Below are 17,998 nucleotides of genomic sequence, written 5' to 3' on the forward strand. Positions count from 1 at the left end.
AAACTGAGATCCTGACTGGGCATTCAGACCTTCTGTGTTCAACAATCCTTCCTCAGGTATTACTATATGGTCATTATTGTTACTGCTACTTATGGAATTTTGCTGTGCACAGCTATACAAGAAAAGTGACTGCACTTCAAAGTAACCAATTGTAAGCAGAGCGCCTTCCAAGGCGCACAATAAGGCAATTCAACCATGCAAGCTCTTCTTTAGAAGAAGAGCAGGCACAATTATTACATTTTTAGATTCATCACTTGGAACTTTCAATGTGCTAGGAATATTTTTTTTTTCCCATAAGCTCTGTAGCACAGCTTCTGTAAGCCAATAAGATTTTAAATGTTTGTGGCAATCATCACAGTCAACACTGGGAACAGTGAAGTTTGATTCTACTGTACAGTAAAACCAACTCATGGAACACACAACATACTTTTACAAACTTTGCTACAATTTTCAAGACCAAATGTATTGTGACATACTTGTAAAAACTCTGGCAAGTAATTTTAACATTTTTACCAACTTATTGAAAAGTAATGACAGAAAAGATTACATTACTATTCACAAACCTCACAAAACCATGTTACAATTTTTCAAGTCCAAACATTTTGCAAACATCTTTAATGTTTGTTAAAGATGCTCACCATGAACGGTGAGTCTAGAGCCAGGGGGCAGTTTCAGGATACAGGGTAAACCATTTCGGCCTAAGAAAAATTTCTTTACTCAATGGGTAGTAAACCTACAGAATTCTCCCCCAAAAAGGTGGCAGTGGTGAAGTCACTGAATACATCCAAGAATTTTTTTTTCAGGTTTTAAAGATATCAGGAGGTATGGGGAGAAAGCAGAGTATTGAGGTAGAGAATCAGCCATGATCGTATTGAAGCTGACACCTTGTGTTGGAGAGGCTACTCCTGCTCTTAGCCTCTGTACATCCCTATGTTAAAATCTGCTTTTCATATGTTTATGAAATTATGTTAAAGATTATTTTGCATAATATTCTAAAACATTTGGACTTGAAACTACATCACACTTCTTCAAACTTCAAAGAAGTGTACTTTTAATTTGTTTTTAAAAATTACTTTTTCATACATTTTGTAAAAGTGTATGGAGAGGGGTGTAGTGTGTATCCAACTTTGGAAATGGGGCTTGTAGTTGCTCCAGAACAGGAGGTCTAATCCCACACTGATTATTGGCTAGTTTTGTTGTAAACAACATTGGCTGTAATGTCCGGAAAAGGCTCACTAGGTTGATCTCAGGTAAGGAGAAACTTATAAGGAGAAACTGAGTAGGTTGGGCCTTTCTCATTGGAATTTAGCAAATGGAGACACAATCTTATCGAGACATAAAAAATTCTTGAGGGACTTGACAAGATAAATGTGGAAAGGCTGTTTCTCTGTGCGAAAGATTCTAAATCCAGAGGATACAATCTCAAAAATAAGGGGTAACACAGTTAAGACAGGGATGAGAAGAAATTTCAGGTCCTGAACCCTGAGGAAGGGTCACCGGACCGAAACGTTAACTCTGTTTTCTCCTTCACAGATGCTGCCAGAGCTGCTGAGCTTTTCCAGCAATTTTGTTTTTGTTCCTGATTTACAGCATCCGCAGTTCTTTTGTTTTTTTTTAAATGAGAAGAAACTTCTTCTCTCAGAGGGTGGTGAATCAGTGGAATTCTTTGCCACAGAGGGCTGTTGTGGCTGGGTCATTGAGTATATTCATGGCTGTGATAGACAGATTTTTAACCAGGCAGGCTACGGGGAAAGGAAGAAAAGTGGAGCAGAGGATTTATCAGATCAGCCACGATCACCTTGAATGACAGAGCGAACTAGATGGGCTGAACGGCCTATTCCTGCTCCTGTGTTTTATGGTCTCTTGTTGCCGGCTGGTTTTTGGCGGAGGATGTCTCTCTCACTCACCTCGGGCTTTCTGCAGGAGACTGTGGGGAAGGGCTGCCCGGACCTGTTGTTGCGGCTGGTCCTCGGGGACGGGGCTGGCTTCTCCCCTGGGCTCGGAGCCTCCCGTCCCGCTGCTGGACACCGACTGGCGGCCGGGGCTGATCCCGGCCCAGTCCAGCTCCTCGTCGCCGGGCTCGTACCCCGGGTTCTCCCGGCTCCAGGCCTGGCGGGAGGCCGCCGACGAGGCCGAGGCCGGCGCACGGATCCTCCGCATCTCCAGCTGCTCGGTTTCCTGGACGCGGGGCCCGGCAGCCGGTGTGAACCGGCCTCCCCCCGCTGGTGGTGGTGGCGGCGGCGGCTGAGGCCGCACCCGGGAGCTCATAGCTCGGGCCCGGGCTCCTCACTGCCAGCCCCAGGCTGCGCGTCGCCCCTAGCAACCGACCAGGCCGCAGGCTTCCCCTACTCCCACACCCGGCCTTTCCGTTTTTTTTCCTTTGTTCCTGCCTCGGGAGCAAGTCGATCCGAGCCTGGCAAACCCCACACCTCCGCCAATTTACAGATACCTATAGTCAACCACTCCCCGCCCCGTCACTGGAAAATCCACGCCGCGGCTTCCCATCCCGTTCACAGGCCCCAAATCGGAGATGGACCAATCACAGCCCGGCCCTGCGGTGATGGGCTGGACCTCCGTCACCGTTAGCCAATCATTCTCCGAAGGCCCGACACTTAGACCAATCAGAGATTGGTACCGCCCTCACAGGGAATAGGTGGGCTATCAAGCAGACTCACCCAATCACCACCTGGCTGTTGGGCAAATGGAACCAATCGTCGTCTGACTGATGGGTGCGTCAACCAATGATGGTTGGCTCACGGCTGGAATTCCGTCACAGGCGGGCCAATGGTAGCTCAATACGGCACGCTAACAGTGATTGATGGGCAGTCTGGCCAATAGTCTTGCAGGTGAGCTTGTCCTAATGCGCAGGTGCAGAATGAGACCATTCAGTCCATCGTGTTTGTGTTAGCCCTCGCTGTAGTAAATGCTGGCCCCGCCAGCGACGCGTGCATTCCATGAGTGATTTTTTTTTTTTTAAAAATGCCCGTCTTCAATGGAACCTGTTACCACCATATTATAAGGCAGTGTTTTCCACATCCTAACCTCTTGCTGACTGAAAAAGTTTTTTTTCTCTCACCTCACATTTGCTAGTTTGAAAAATACTTTAAAACTGTGCCCTCTGGTTATGAATTCCTTCACAGCTGGATATAATTTATTCCTACCACCATGTCCACACCCCTCATGATTTTGAAAACTCCGTCATATTTCTCCTCAGCCTGCTCCTATCCAAGGAAAATAGTTCCAACTTCTCCAATTCTTCCCTATGACTGAAGTGTCTCATCCATGGAACCATTCTTGTAAATTGCCTCTACACTCTCTCCAATACATTCACGTTCTTTCTATAACGTGGAGACCCTTGACAGCCTCTCCTCACAAGCCTAGCGGTCATTGGCTAAATATTTTGGGCTATGATTCTAAATAACATTTATTGGAGGAATAAGTTCTTGTAATTATTCAACTGACGGGAGCCCATGCATTAGCTGTAGAGTAGATCCTATTTCACCTATTCTTATCACCATTCAAACTTCCCCTTTCCAAGAATTGATTAAATTCCCTTCTGAATGTTGTTGCTAAATCTGCTACAGACGGCCCTTCGGAAGTTCATTAAGAATGACCATCTCCTCCCTCCACTGCCTTAAATCTGTATCCCCTCATTATTGACCCTCCCAGCAACAGGATCTATTCCTTCCCCACATCAAATCTCAAAATTTTTCATAATTTTGCAGACCTTTCCAAAGAGAATTGGGTGAAAAATGCAAACATTTTGTACATCTTGTGCAGAAGCATATGCCACGGGGCTAATTGGATAGCGTTTACGCAGGCCCAATGGCTTATGAAACCCATCATAACTTCTGCTTCCAAATGTATGTGGGTGCACGTGGAGGAGGGAGACTGGATCTATTATTCCCTAGGGTTTAAATGAGTTGATGAGGTCTGGGTAGGGCTGGTGGTTGGGTGGGGGGATGCATGGTCATCACATAGAAACTTATGCATTCCTAACTGGACTAGACTGGATAAATGCTGGAATGATGACTAGGGGTCACAGTCTAAGGATACAGTGTAAGCCATTTAGCACTGAAGAGAGGAGCAATTATTTCATACTATCCCTACAGTGTGGAAACAGGCCATTCGGCCCAACAAGTCCACAGCAATTCTCCAAAGAGCATCCCACCTAAACTCACCCCCCAACCTATCCCTGTAACCCTGCATTTCCCATGGCTAATCCACCTAACACACGCATCCCTGGACACTATTGGCAATTTTCCATGGTTAATCCACCTAACTTACACATACCTGAACACTACAGGACAATTTAGCATGGATTATCCACCCTAACCTGCACATCTTTGGACTGCGGGAGGAAACCAGAGCACCCGGAGGAAACCCACGCAGACTCGGGGAGAATATGCAAACTTCACACAAACAGTCACCCGAGGGTGGAATTGAACCTGGGTCCCTGGCTCTGTGAGGCAGCAGTGCTAACCACTGAGCCTCCGTGCCACCCAGAGAGTGGGAAGCCTGTGGAATTCTCTGGCACAGAAAACAGTTGAGGCCAAAACATTGAATGTTTTTGAGAAGGAGCTAGATATAGTTCTCAGGGTGAAAGGGATCGATGGGTAAGGGGAAAAAGTGAGAACAGGATACCTTTTTTTATTCATTCACAAAATGTCCATGTCCTTCCATGTCCTTCTCCACAGTAAATACTATCATGAAAAATACTAAACAAATATTTTGTATCCGTATTTACTGTGGAGAAAGACATGGAAGATTGGGGAACTTGGGGAAATAAATTGTGTGATATTTTGAAAAGTGTCCATATTACTGAAGAGGAGGTGTTGGAGATCTTAAAACATATCAAGATGGATAAATCCCCGGGTCCTAATCAGGGGAAAGGGGAAAGATTTATAAGGGTTCTGAGGGGCAATGTTTTCACACAGAGGGAGGTGTGTGTATGGAATGAGCTGTGAGAGGAAGTGGTGGAGGCTGGTACAATTACAACATTTAAAAGGCATCTGGATGGGTTTAAAGGGATATGGGCCAAATGCTGGCAAATGGGACTAGGTCAGTTTAGGATATCTTGTCAGTGTGGATGGGTTGGACCAATGGGCCTGTTTCCGTGCTGTACAACTCTATGTGGGTGTCACTAGCCAGCATTTATTGCCCATCCCTAATTGCCCAGAGGGCAGTTATGAGTCAACCTCATTGCTGTGGGTCTGGAGTCACATCTAGGCCAGACCAGGTAAGAAAGGCAGTTTCCTTCTCTAAAGGACACTAGTGAACCAGTTGGGTTTTTCCCCGACAATCAACAATGGTTTCATGGTCATCATTAGACTCCTAATTCCAGATTTTTATTGGATTCAAATTCCACCATCTGCCATGACAGGATTCGCCCGGGGTCACTAGATTAGTCCTGGGTCTCTGGATTAGTAGTCTAGTGATAATACCATTAGGCCATCACCTGAGTTCAATAATCAGCCATGATCATATCGAATGCTGCAGCAGATTCAAAGGGCAGAATAGTTTACTCCTGCTCCTATTTTCTATGTTTCTATGAGACATTGTGTATTAGAAAATATATGTGTGCTTGTAATTGAGTGTGTTAGTGTGTGTACGCGAGAGAGTATGTGTATATTTGTCTGTGAGAGGGTGTGTGGATGCATATATGTATGTGTGTGCCTACATGTGTGTATGAGAGAGAGTGTGTGTATTTGAGTGTGTGTGTGTATTTATAGACATGTGTATGTCTGTGTGTATATATGTGTATGAGAGAGTGTTTGTGTGTGTGCCTGTGTGTATATGAGTGAGTGTGTGTGTGACTGAGTGTATGAGTGTGTGTGTGTGTGTGTGTGAGAGAGAGAGAGTGTGCGCGTGAGAGCTGAGTGTGAGTGTATGAGAGAGAGAGTGTGTGTGTGAGTGTGTGCGTGTGAGCGATAAATAGTAATTGCCTTCATTTACCAGGAGGCTGCACTATTTACTAAAACGTTTATGTCAGGGATTCTGCCTTTTGCAGAGGCACAAACACCACATCCAGATGACATTCAGAGCTCAGTAAGAATCGCAGTGAGCACAGTTCTGCCATGCAGTCTAAACGATCCCTGCTCTCCATTCAGAGTGGTAATCAGACACCAAACACCACTTGGAGTCTCATTTGCTTATCAGTTAAAGGCCCATTTTTAATCAACAAAAGACTGTGATAACTGGGTCTTATGAAACACAATTTTTATTTCTCAAGGCAATAGTAATTTTGCCTGATCACATCAGGATTTTCTAAGCATCCTGCTCTTACCTCTTCAATGATGGTTTCTAACAATGAAAGATGTTAGGCTCACTGATCTATAGCTTTCTGTTCCCTCTTTTCCTGAATAAAGGTGCTACAATTGTTATTTTCCAACTGAATCAAAGTAATTTTAGAAGATTATAACCAATGTGTTGATAATCTGTGCAACCACTTCTTTGAAGACGGTAGTGTTGTGTAGTCCATCTGGTCTTGGGGACTTGTCAGCCTTTGGTTCCAATAGTTTCCCAGCATTGTTTGCCTGCTGATGGTGATTGTTTGAAGGCACTCCCTCCTGGTTCACATCATGATTTTCAAGTATCTTTGACCATAAGATATAGAATTAGGCCATTTGCGAGTCTTTTCCACCATTCAATCATGGCTGATATGTTTCTCAAACCCTGTAACTCTTGATCCGCTTATTAATCAAGAACCTACCTATCTCTGTCTTAAATATACTCAATGACTTGACCTCACAGCCTCCTGGGGCAATGAGTTCCACAGATTCACCACCGCCTGGCTGAAGAAATTCCTCCTCATCTCTGTTCTAAAGCGTCATCCCTTTACTTTGAGGCTAGGCCCTAGTCTCTCCTTCTGGTGGAAACATCTTTGTCACGTCCCACTCTATTCAGGCCTCTCAGTATTCTGTAAGTTTCCACAAGATCCCCCTCATTCCTTCTAAATTCCATCAAGTACAGACCCAGAGTCCTCAACCGCTCCTCAAATGTCAAGCTTTTCATTCCTGGGATCACTTGTGTAACCCTCCTCTGGACCCCCTCCAACACCAACACATCCAAGGTCAGCACTTCCTTCCTCAGATACAGGCCCAAAACTGCTCACAGTATTCCAAATGTGGTCTGCCCAGTGCCTTGTACAGCCTCAGCAGTACATCTTTGCTCTTGTATTCTAGCCCTCTTGAAATAAATGCTAACATTGCATTTGCCTTCCTAAATGCCAAATGAACCTGCATAGTCACCTTAAGAGAATCTAAAACTAGGACTCCTAAGTCCCTTTGTGCTTTAGATTTCTGAAACTTTTCTCAATTTAGAAAATAGTCTCTGTCTCTATTCTTCCTACCAAAGTGCATAACCCCACACTTTCCCACATTGTATTCCATCTGCAACTTCTCTACCCACTCTCCTAGCCTGTCCAATTCCTTCAGCAGCCTACCCGCTTCCTCAACACTACCTGTCCCTTCACCTATCTTTGTATCATCTGCAAACTCAACAACAATGCCTTCAATTCCTTCATCCAGATCATTAGTGTATAACGTGAGTAGTTGTGGTCCCCAACATTGAATCCTGTGGAACTCTGCTAGTCACCAGCTGCCATCCTGATAAAGAGCCCATTATCCCGACTCTCTGCCTTCTGCCAGCCAGCCAATCCTCTATCCATGCCAGTACCTTGCCCCTAACGCCTTCTTATTTAGCAACTTCCTGTACGGCATCTTGTCAAAGGCGTAATGAGTGGCTTGCGAGATGGTGCAGGAGGGAGGGGTTCAGATTTTTGGGACATTGGGACCATTCTGGGGGAGGTGGGACTATGACAAATCAGATTTGACAAGTCAAATGAGTGAGATTCTTAATGAGTACTTTGCATCAGTATTCACTGAGGAGAGGGACATGACGGATGTTGAGGTTAGGGATAGATGTTTGATTACTCTAGGTCAAGTCAGCATAAGGAAGGGGGAAGTGTTGGGTATTCTAAAAGGCATTAGGGTGGACAAGTCCCCAGGTCCAGATGGGATCTATCCCAGGTTACTGAGGGAAGCGAGCGAGGAAATAGCTGGGGCCTTAACAGATATCTTTGCAGCATCCTTGAGCACGGGTGAGGTCCCGGAGGACTGGAGAATTGCTAATGTTGTCCCCTTGTTTAAGAGGGGTAGCAAGGATAATCCAGGTAATTATAGACCGGTGAGCCTGACATCAGTGGTGGGGAAGCTGCTGGAGAAGATACTGAGGGATAGGATCTATTTACATTTGGAGGAAAATGGGCTTATTAGTGATAGGCAGCATGGTTTTGTGCAGGGAAGGCCATGTCTTACCAACTTGATAGAATTCTTTGAGGAAGTGACAAAGTTAATAGAGGAGGGAAGGGCTGTAGATGTCATATACATGGACTTCAGTAAGGCGTTTGATAAGGTTCCCCATGATAGGCTGATGGAGAAAGTGAAGTCGCTTGGGGTCCAGGGTGTACTAGCTAGATGGATAGAGAACTGGCTGGGCAACAGGAGACAGAGAGTTGTAGTGGAAGGGAGTTTCTCAAAATGGAAAACTGTGACCAGTGGTGTTCCACAGGGATCCGAGCTGGGACCACTGTTGTTTGTGATATACATAAATGATCTGGAGGAAGATATATGGCCTGATTAGCAAGTTTGCAGATGACTCTAAGATTGGTGGAGTAGCAGATAGTGAAGGGGACTGTCGGAGAATGCAGCAGAATATAGATAGATTGGAGAGTTGGGCAGAGAAATGGCAGGTGGAGTTCAATCCAGGCAAATGCGAGGTGATGCATTTTGGAAGATCCAATTCAAGGGCGAACTACGTGGTAAATGGAAAAGCCCTGGGGAAAATTGATGCACAGAGAGATCTGGGTGTTCAAGTCCATTGTACCCTGAAGGTGGCAACACAGGTCGATATAGTGGTCAAGAAGGCATACGGCATGCTTTCATTCATCGGACGGGGCATTGAGTACAAGAGTTGGCAGGTCATGTTACAGTTGTAAAGGACTTTGGTTCGACCGCATTTGGAATACTGCGTTCAGTTCTGGTCACCACATTACCAAAAGGATGTGGATGCTTTGGAGAGGGTGCAGAGGAGGTTCACCAGGATGTTGCCTGGTATGGAGGGCGCTAGCTATGAAGAGAGGTTGAGTAGATTAGGATTATTTACATTAGAAAGACAGAGGTTGAGGGGGGACCTGATTGAGGTCTACAAAATCATGAGAGGTAATAGACAGGGTGGATAGCAAGAAGCTTTTTCCCAGAGTGGGGGACTCAATTACTAGGGGTCACGATTTCAAGGTGAGAGGGGAAAAGTTTAAGGGAGATATGCATGGAAAGTTCTTTACGCAGAGGGTGGTGGGTGCCTGGAACGCATTTAAGATGTATCTAGACAGATACATGAATGGGCAGGGAGCAGAGGGATACAGATCCTTGGAAAATAGGCGACCGATTTAGATAGAGGATCTGGATCGGCGCAGACTTGGAGGGCCGAAGGGCCTGTTCCTGTGCTGTAATTTTCTTTGTTCTTTGTTCTGGAAATCTAAATAGATCAAGCCAACTGGCCCTCCTTTGTATGACTTGCCTGTTACCTCCTCAAAGAATTCTAACAGATTTGTCAGGTATAACCTCCACTTGACGAAGCTGTGCTGACTCAGCCCTATTTCACCAGGTACTTCCAAGTCCTCCACAATCTCATACTTAATAATGGACTGTAAAATCTCATCAATGACTGAAGTCAGGCTAACTGGCCTATAGTCTTCTATCTTCTGCCTCCCTCCCTTCTTGTTACATTAGCCATTTTCCAGGCCTCTGGGACCCTCCCTGACTCCAGGGACTCCTGAAAGATCACCACCAATACCTCCTCAATCTACTGAAGTTAGATTCCTGACCCTTTCCATTCTCTCTGTCCTATTACTTGTTGTGGAAACATTAAAATAACCTCTGCTGAGCCCTCCACTCTTTTAACTTTTTCCATAATTATCTAAGGCACTGATGCCCCCCAGCCACCCCCACTGCCTGAAACTATTTAATTTAAAGCTCTATCTCCAGCCCTAATTATTCGCCAGGACTCTGGTCCCAGTATAATTCAGGTGGAGCCCATCCCATTGGGAACAGCTCCCTCCTTCCCCAGTACTGATGCCAATCTCACATGAATTCAAATCCATTTCGCGCACACTGACGTTTAAGCCTTACGTTTACCTCTTTAACCTTGCTGACCCTGTGCCAATTAGTTCGTGGCTCAGATAGAAATCCAGAGATTATTACCTTTTTGGTTTTGCTTTTTAATTTAGCCCTTGCTGCCTATATTCCCTCAGCAGAACCTCTTTCCTTTTTCTATTTATAGCATTGGTACCTACATGGACCACGACAACTGGATCTTTCCCCTCCCATTCCCAGTTCCTCTGCAGCCTAGATGAGATATCCTGAACCCAGGCACCAGGCAGGTAACACAGCCTTCAGGACTTGCGATCCTGTCCACAGAGAACGGTGTCCGTTCCCCTGACTATATTATCCCTGATTACAATTAAATTTCTCTTTTCTTCCCCCTCACAGTGCTATGGTCAGTTTGCTCATCCTCCCCATAGACCCCACTCTCATCCACACAGGGAGAGTGAATCTCAAACCTGTTTGACAAGCTCAAGGGCTGAGGCTCCTTCAGTAATACCTCCCGGATCCCTCTACCTGCCTCACTCATAGTCACACCATCCTTTCCCTGACCGAATATGAGCTGGTTAATCTAAAGGATGTGACCACCTCCTTAAACACAGTTTCTAGGTAACTCTCCCCCTCCCTGATGTGTCGTAGTGTTTTAAGCTCAGACTCCAGCTCATCAACTCTGAGCTGGAGTTCCTCAAGTAACCAGCACTTATTACAGATGTGGTCACTATGAACCACAATGGGGTCCCCCAACTCCCACGTCATGCAGTTACATCACAATTTTGGGAAGTTTTCTAAGTTTTCTACAGTGAAGATCAAGACAAACTAACTCAGCCATTTGCAGCTGTTCCACTATCACATCTCCAGTCTCACTTCTTTGAAGACAGTAATTAGATTTGTAGAGACATGGAAACAGACCCTTCTGTCCAACTTGTCTGCACTGAACCAGGTCTCCCAAACTAAACTAATCCCACCTGCCTGTGTTTGGCTCACATCCCTCTAAACCTTTCCTACTAGTTTTAGTAATCCTTCCCTATTTAAATACCTGGAGAAATCCCTACTATCTGTTTATATGTTATTAGTTGGCTTTACCATATATTCTGCTTTCTGCCTTTTTCTGCTCTTTTCTTGCTGACTCTTTAAAATTTGACCAATCATCTGACCTGACACTATTTTTTGCAGATTTGTACAGAGTCTCTTTCTATTTGACACTATCTGTAACTTCCCTAATCAGCCAAGAATGATGCAATCTTCTTAAAAAGCTTTTCTTTCTCACCAGGATAAATCTTTGCTGTGAGTCATTCAATATTTCCCTAAAAGTCTGCCACTTCATCTCTACTGATCTACCTTTTAATTTGATTTCTCAGCTCACTTCATCCAGCTCTGCCTTCATTCTATTATAGGTACTTTTATTCAGGTTTAAAAGTCTAGTCTTACAACCACACTTCCCACTGATTGTAAAATTTTATCATGCTATGACTGCAATCACAGACTCCTTTACCAGGATTTTTTTCCCCTTTATGGGCAGGATTAATTGCCCATCCCTAATTGCCCAGAGGGCAGTTCAGAGTCAACCACATTGCTGTGGGTCTGGAGTCACATGTAGGCCAGACCAGGTAAGGATGGCAGTTTCCTTCCCTAAAGGACATTAGTGAACCAGATGGGTTTTTCCCCAACAATCAACAATGGATTCATGGTCAACATTACATTCTTAATTCCAGATATTTATTGAATTCAAATTCCACCATCTGCCATGATGGGATTTGAACCCAGGTCCCCAGAACATTATCTGGGTCTCTGGATTAACAGTCCAGCGATAATACCACTAGGCCATTGCCTCTCCCTTATGAAGTTAATGATTAATCCTATCACATTATATATTATCAGGTCTAGGACAGCCTGCTTTTTGGTTGGTTCTGGAATGCACTACTCTAAGAAACTGCCCCTGGTGTTTGATCTGAATTCATTTTCCAGGTGAGCTTTGCCAATCTGATCCTCCCAATCTACATGGAGATTAAAGTCACCAGTGATTATTGTGGTGACTTTCTTACATGCCCCATTTATTTCTTCCTGTTGCTATGATGTTAGGTGATGGTATAATGGTCAAGTCAGATCACAAAGTGAAACCAAGTTTGATAGTCCTTGAGATTTTTTTATATTTGTTTACCATAGTGGTGAATGACCGAACACATTAGTAACCTCTTGTGAATATCATAGAAATCATAGAATCCCTATAGTGTGGAAACAGGCCCTTCGGCCCAACAAGTCCACACCGACACTCAGAGCATCCCACCCAGACCCATTCCCCAATCTACCCAACACTGGGCGGCACAGTGGCTCAGTGGTTAGCACGGCTACATCACAGCGCCAGGGACCCAGGTTTGATTCCACCCTCGAGGGACTCTCCATTTGGAGTTTGCACATTCTCCCCATGTCTGCGTGGGTTTCCTCCAGGTGCTCTGGTTTCCTCCCACAGTCCAAAGATGTGCAGGTTAGGTGGGTTGGTCATGGAAAATTGCCCATTGTGTTCAGGGATGTGTAGATTAGGTGGGTTATAGGGGGATGGGTCTGGGTGGGATGCTCTGAAGGTCGGTGTGGACTTGTTGGGCCAAAGGGCCTGTTTCTACACTGTAGGGATTCTATGATATTCACAAGAGATTACTAGTGTACTTTCAACATAACAACATCATAGTTTATCACATGCTAAAGGAAAAAAATGTAAATTATGTTACACTGTGCAAGAATTATTTGTATGGTTTTATCATAAATATTGGAAATAAAGATTCAATCTTTTTATCCTCAGCAAGAACATTACAGATACTCAGACCCCAGTGGCTCACTGTCTCCACTTTAAAAGTCCTTGTTCACTGGCATGATTGTAATTAGTTTCTGGACGTTTCTTCTTACTGAAAAGCATTCTGATGGGTCTTCAATACATCCAGCTTCCAGCAGTTTTCTGTTTCGGCATATTTTTCTCTTCAGCCAGCCCTGACTATTTGGAGAGTGTAAAACTAAAGTACCTTTTCATTCTGACTGAACCTATGCACATTGCTTTTCTAAAAATATTTGTTTCAGCCCCTGTTTCCACACAACTGCCCAATTACTTTCTCTCCCATCCCTTGTTTCTAATGCGCTGAGTTGTGCACCTCAATCTCTACTCCATGGCTGTAAATTCTCATTAAAGTGCAAGTAACAACAACTTTCAACAGCCTATCACAACTCACAGAACAAATCCAAATTCAACGAAAACCATATCTGCCCTTCCTAACACACTATATTGCAATACAACGGTTCTGTCCAGTATAGAACCCAAGTTTCTAAATAATAACCATCAAATATCATCACCCCTTCATCACAGTGTATACCCTGTCTTGCAGTGTAACCCCTGTTAGGGGCCTCTAAACTATCCTCACAAGTGACCCCTAACCTTTATTATTTCTTATCTCCACCTAAATAGAATCTACATCTTGTTTTTTCTGGCACATGCCATCTTTCACTGATGTGCCAATGACATCTTTTATAAACCTAACCACCTTTTCCTCACTTCCTACATTTTCAAACTATCAAATGCCCTTTAATATTCAGGTCCCAGACGAGGTCACCCTGCAACAATGACTTTGGGTTGATCCAATAATCAATTCCATTAATGTCAAACCTTTTTATGTCTGTCTGAGAGAACAGGGGAAATGTTTAAGGATCTGCCCAAAGTACCTCTGAGGAGGTTAAACGTGCACCTGCACCCCCACACCACCCCCGCCTTACTAGGTCACCCTGGCTTGTGATCAAGGCTTATTCAGGAGGGCACCTAGCACAGCAGGAGATCAGGAACACACAGGAACATGACATTAAGGCATCAGGACAAATCCCCAAAAACCTTATCAGGTCTGACCCCTCCACATGAGGCAGATGCCTATGAATCACATGCATGGCACTCAACAGCTATTCCCAGAATCCACTGGAATACGCCCTCTCCTGAGGCACTGCCAAGGAAGGAGAGACACTGCCTTCAGAAATAAATTGACTAATTATTTGAGAATGCATCATATTCAATGCTTTGGGTTATTTCGCCTGGAAATAGTGTTTAGTAAAATTACTACCAAAAATTAAAATGTCACCTATTGCAAACATGTGCTACATAGACAGCCAAATGCAGAATTAGACATGAGGTCAAAAGATACTTGGAAATGCAATCTTTCACATTCCTGCTGTAAAAGTGAAAACGAGAGGTGTATCTACTCTCCACTAGACCTTATCAATGTGATATGATCCTTTTTCCACACTGCAGTCAGCTGCAGTGTCACATGTTTCTGAGGTGTGGAAGTGGTAAATAAACAGCCCTTGGCTTGTCCAGATATCAATATCTTGTGGTCTGCATCCAGCAGTTACTATAAATACATGAAGTGTGCTGAACTCAAGGAGTGGCTCAGAATCTCAGTCCTGTCTGTCTACCTGGGAACTACCGATGGTGACACTCAGAAAGTTCCCATTCAAACATTGAATAATGGATGTCCCAATAGTCACCTGTCGATCACAGTTTCAATAGGAGAGAACCTTTGTTTAAGGTGTCTTACTCGCTCTGATTTTTTGCGCAAGGTCAAGGTAATTTTTTGCCCTGTTTTAAATACTCAACAGTTGTCCCGTTTTGTCAGTGATTTCTCGAGCTGAGTTGACAGGTACACTGATGGAATCACATCTGTTAGAGAAACTGAACACACCACAAAGAAAGATTTGCATCTATTTCACAGAAGTCCTGAAACTCCCAAAGAGCTTCACAATCAATAAAATACATGCTGATGTGTACTCACTGCTGTAATGTAGGAAACGCAGCAACCAATTTGCACATAATGTGATCCCACAAACAGCCGTGTGGTAATATCCAGATAATCTGCTATTTTTAAAATGATGTTAGTTCGAAGGGTGATTATTAGCAGACAGGGCACCAGGGGACGCCTCCACCATTACCCCACCCCTCCCAAAATCACACCATGGAATCATCTGCACCCACCCAAGAGAATGGAGAGGGCCTTGTTTTCACTTCTCATCTGTTAGAATGACCAGCTGTGCAGTATTCCCTCAATACTGAGAGCATCTTTCTGTGTGTGTGTGTGTGTGTGTGTGTGTGGGATGGGTATGGGTGTTTGTGTGTGTGTGTGTGTGTGTGGAGTGGGTGGGGGTGTGTGTGTGTGTGTGTGTATGTGTATGTGTATGTGTATGTGTATGTGGGATGGGTGGGTGGGTGGGGGGGGAACCTTATTTTCGAACTACAAAGGTTGGATTTGACTCCACAACTTTCAGAAGACAAAATACACCCACTAATCCACTGAGGGCCTACAGCTTTGGGGACGTAGTGGGATTGTGGTAATATCCCTGGACTTGTAACTCATAGCCTTGAACCAATGTTCTGAGGCCATGGGTTTAAATCCCACCATGGCAGATGATGAAATTTAAACTTAATGTGTATTTTTTTAAAAAAATAGCAAGCCTTACAGTGACCATATTGGTTAGAAAACCCTCATTGACATCCTTTAAGGAAAGAAATCTTTCATCCTTACCTGGTCTGGCCCACATATGACTCTAGATCCACAGCAACGTGGTTGACACTTAACTACCCCTGGGCAATTAGAGATGGGCAATAAATGCTGGTCTAGCCAGTGACACCCACATCCCATAAACAATTCTGTTTTTAAATCAGACGTGAATATTTTTCTTGGCTGATTACTTTAATCAGAATTACACTCTATTCTCTCAATATTGCCCTGGCAACAGGAATGTTTTCTATCTGAGGTTTTAGTGCCTGGAAGTGATCAAGGAGTGATAATCAGTTTAAATGTGGAAGGTGCTTCTCCTCACATCCAAGAAATACAGCCATCGATACGTACACAAGCAGGTAACAAAGATGCTGTAACATCGAGACAATGATAAATGTCAGAATCAGGCATTTATCATTAAAAGGGTTCTCATTTTGTACTAACATTTATATAGTGCCTTCACTGTAGTTACAAATTATCACTTTCCAGGAGCGTAATCCTTTCACTGAGATTCATAGAGATATTGGAAGAGGTTTAAACTTGAAAGGTAGAGAAAAGATTTACAAGGATGCTGCCAGGAGGGTTTGCGCTATAGGGAGAGGCTGAATAGGCTGGGACTATTTTCCCTGGAGCATCAGAGGCTGAGGGGGTGACCTTATGGAAGTTTATAAAATCATGAGGGGTGTGGATAGGGTGAATAGCTGAGGTCATTTCCCCCAGGGTGGCGGTGTCAAAAACTAGAAGGGCATAGGTTTAAGGTGAGAGGGGAAAGATTTATAAAGGACCTAAGGGGCAACTTTTTCATACAGAGGGTGGTGTGTGTATGGAATGAGCTGCCAGAGTGGGCTGGCACAATTGCAACATTTAAAAGGCATCTGGATGGGTATATGAATGGGAAGGGTTTAGAGGGATATGGGCCAAATGCTGGCAAATGGAACTAGATTAATTTAGGATATCTGGTTGGCATGGTTGAGTTGGACTGAAGGGTTTGTTTCCGTGCTATGTACCTCTATGATTCTATGACTAGGTTAATCTGATTGATTTTACTGAGAGGTTTTAATGTGGCAAGGGATGAAGAGAGGTGGAGGGTTTCACCGAGAAAAAAGGTGAGGGACCTAGCAGCTGGAGACATGGGAAGAGTGAGTGAAATCAGGGAACATCTAGAATCCGAGGAATTTGAGTTCTCAGAGGGTTGTGGCACTGGATGAGATAATAGAGAGAGGGAGGACAAGGCCAGGGGTGAGAATTTTAAAATGGAGTTGTTGTCAGTCAGGAGCCAATGCTGATTCATGCCTTGATTGAAGATGGTGGTGGAGTAGCAAGGCTGTGTGCAGGCTCTTGTCCATGGCTCATCCATTCCCACATACTTTCCTTCTTTTTTCCCTTTTACTTCAGCTCTTTTTCTTTTCTTTTGGAGCTTTTTGCGGTGGGTTAGTAGGTCTTTTATTCATTCACAGGATGAGGGTGTGGCTGGCTAGGTCAGTATTTATTGTCCATCCCTAATTGCCCAGAGGGCAGTTAAGAGTCAACCACATTGCAGTGGGTCTGGAGTCACATGTAGGTCAGACCAGGTAAGGATGGCAGTTTCCTTTCCTAAAGGACATTAGTGAACCAGATGGGTTTTTTTCAAGTATCGACAATGGATTCATGGTCATCATTAGATTCTTAATTCCAGATATTTATTGAATTTAAATTCCACCGACTGCCGTGGTGGGATTCAAACCTGGGTCCCCAGAACATTATCTGACTCTCTGCATTAACAGTCCAGCAATAATACCATTAGGCCATCACCTCCCTCTACTTGGGTAGAGCGAGCCATGTGCAGAATAGCAGCGGGCACAGCTCCTCACAGCAACTACTGTTGGCAGTGGCAACGACAACAGTGACATCCTCTCAGCATTTGGGGCTGGCAGAGACAACGGCGACATAGCTCCTCCAGCTGTTGGAGGTGCCAGAGGACAACTTTTCAAGATAGCGGCGCCAGCAAGCTGAGGAGGACAGCCAGAGCGGGATGGAGAGTGGGGGGCAGTGGGCCTGTGTGGCAGGGACCCCTGGCGAGGCACTGGCAGCAGAGCTAGAGGCTCCTGGTTGCAGGGCAAGTATGGGTTCAGTATGGGACTCGGCATCAGCAAAGTGGGCCCAGCGGTGAAGAGATGGTATCGACAGAGTGGCAACTCCTATGTTGATGGGTCTGGCACAGGCAGGGGTGAGCTGGTGGAGGAGGAGGCTGGCACATGTGTCATTGGTGAGCTGGCTCAGGGCTCAGGATACTCTTTTATTTATATTTTTTATCCTTTTTATTCTCCAACCATTCAA

General features: G+C 44.6%; 1 protein-coding gene across 3 annotated transcripts in view; it reads right to left on the minus strand.

Annotated features, from left to right (window-relative positions):
* The window catches only part of pkd2 (polycystic kidney disease 2), a 33,577-nt gene extending 31,064 nt beyond the window's left edge, over nucleotides 1-2,513 (minus strand). For 2 of the 3 annotated variants that reach the window (XM_048599005.1, XM_048598999.1), the window contains exon 1: nucleotides 1,908-2,513. In XM_048599005.1, the coding sequence (XP_048454962.1) occupies nucleotides 1,908-2,268 (361 nt within the window). In that variant the 5' untranslated portion in view covers nucleotides 2,269-2,513. The remainder of the gene's footprint in view (nucleotides 1-1,907) is intronic. The other variant, XM_048599012.1, reaches the window with a different exon arrangement.
* Nucleotides 2,514-17,998: the final 15,485 nt, after the last annotated feature.

This window comes from Rhincodon typus, chromosome 1, assembly GCF_021869965.1.
Source record: "Rhincodon typus isolate 14 chromosome 1, sRhiTyp1.1, whole genome shotgun sequence".
Classification (NCBI taxonomy): Eukaryota; Metazoa; Chordata; class Chondrichthyes; order Orectolobiformes; family Rhincodontidae; genus Rhincodon; species Rhincodon typus.